Here is a 1844-nt window from a genome sequence, read left to right as displayed (position 1 = left end):
TTCAATATGTAGATGTAGAAGCCAAGGTTCAAACATTTTTCCAACTTTACTCTGCTAGTGAGTTGCATAGGGGTACATGAACCCTATACCTTGTCTTGCTGATCTGCCAACAGGAACAGAAATGTGGTCAAGTGATAATTTCCATAAATTTTTTCACTAAATGGTTATAAGATTTTGGAGACTAGGAATTTGGGGCTGCAAAGCTCAGAGGCAGCTTCTTGTAGAGGAAGACATTGGAGCTGGAATTCCAAGTTCCTCCCAGTGGTGAGCATGGTATCTCGTGCATGACCTCACGTTGCTTATGAAGAGCTTCTACGGTGGAAGAGTTTCTTGAGAGCAGCCCTCATGTCTCGGTTTCTCAGACTGTAGATGAAGGGATTTAACATTGGGGTCACGGTCATGTACATCACAGCAATCACAGCATCCTTTAGGCTGTAACTGGTCAGAGGTCGGAAATACATGCCCATGACTGTCCCATAGTACAGAGAAACAACTGTGAGGTGAGAGCCACAGGTGGAGAAGGCTTTCTGTACACCCTTAGTGGATGGAATGTGGAGGACTGTGGAAAAGACATGAACATAGGAGACAATGATGCATAGTAATGGCACTGAGAAAACACCAACCCCTAGGTACATCATCTTCACGTTCAAGTGTGTGTCAGAACAGGACAGCTTGAGCAAGGGGGAAATGTCACAGTAGAAGTTGGCCACTTCCTTGCTGCCACAGAAGGACAGACTAGCTGTGAGCAGAGTGTGAGGAAGGGCATTGGCATTTCCAATCACCCACGATGCAACCACCAGCAGGATGCAAGACCGCAGGCTCATGATGGTTGTATAATGAAGAGGGCGGCTGATGGCTACTGCTCGATCATATGCCATTGCTGCCAGCATGTAGCTGTCTGTGTTGGCCAAGGCTATCATGAAATACATCTGTGTCAGGCATCCCACAAAGGAGATGGCTTTGCTGCCCAGGAGATGGTTGGCCAGCATTTTAGGGATGGTTACAGAGGAGAAGAAGATGTCGACAAGGGAGAGATTGGCAAGGAGGAAATACATGGGATTGTGGAGGCGACTGTCAGAGAGAATGGCTAGGATGATGAGTAAGTTTCCCACTACAGTGATGGGGAAAATGAACAGGAAGAGGATGAAGAAGAACTCCTCCTGCTCCTGCTGACCTGTGACTCCCAAGAGGATGAACTCCCTGGTAGAAGACTGGTTTTCTTCTCTCATGACTCCTATGAAAGATAGAAGAGTCCAGAATTATTAGTGCCATTATGGTGCATTATGATCTTCCCTATGCAACACTATGACTCAAGTGATCAGCTTTCTTAATGCCTGCCTTTATAAAACCCAGATATACTCAAAGTTTGGGGAAATATTCCTGTTGGTCTCTGGAACTAACCAACACTCAGTCAGACACTCATGTGTGAGAAGTGAGCAATGTGTGAATCAGAAGTGCTCATCTTCCCTATCAGCACACCATAAACACCCAGGACTCAGTCATTTCATAATTAAATCTCATAGTCCATGGTCTAGAGTCTTTGTTAGACCTTAGGAAAAATCATAAATACACGACAAATACAGTTTATTCATTCATTCATTCACTGTTTCAGGCATAGTCCCTGCTCTCAAGTGCCTGATAATTTAATGGAGAAGCCAGCATCACAGACTAATTTTATTATAGATGATAAGGAACAGAAAGAATTTTGGGGTTTTTGACTAAGTTCTAAAGGACAAAGGATTTGTTAGTGGAAAGATTAACATGGAAGTGTGGAATTGTTCCATTGACCAAAGAATGGTCACAAAACACACAAGATATTGGATGTGTACACTGGTATTGGGAGA

At 44.0% G+C, this 1844-nt stretch overlaps 1 protein-coding gene across 1 annotated transcript; it reads right to left on the bottom strand.

The window, feature by feature from the left end:
- Window positions 1-299: 299 nt before the first annotated feature.
- On the bottom strand, window positions 300-1229 carry LOC124980958 (olfactory receptor 1A1-like). Its single transcript, XM_047547061.1, has one exon. The coding sequence runs from the start codon at window positions 1227-1229 to the stop codon at window positions 300-302; it is 930 nt and encodes a 309-aa protein (XP_047403017.1).
- Between the last annotated feature and the right edge of the window lie 615 nt (window positions 1230-1844).

Source organism: Sciurus carolinensis, chromosome 3 (assembly GCF_902686445.1).
Source record: "Sciurus carolinensis chromosome 3, mSciCar1.2, whole genome shotgun sequence".
Taxonomy (NCBI): domain Eukaryota; kingdom Metazoa; phylum Chordata; class Mammalia; order Rodentia; family Sciuridae; genus Sciurus; species Sciurus carolinensis.
This window is presented reverse-complemented; position numbering and strand designations above follow the sequence as displayed.

What these genes read in the sequence shown, in the direction of transcription:
- LOC124980958 (XM_047547061.1), bottom strand. Translation starts at nt 1,229, where the DNA reads ATGAGAGAAGAAAACCAGTCTTCTACCAGGGAGTTCATCCTCTTGGGA.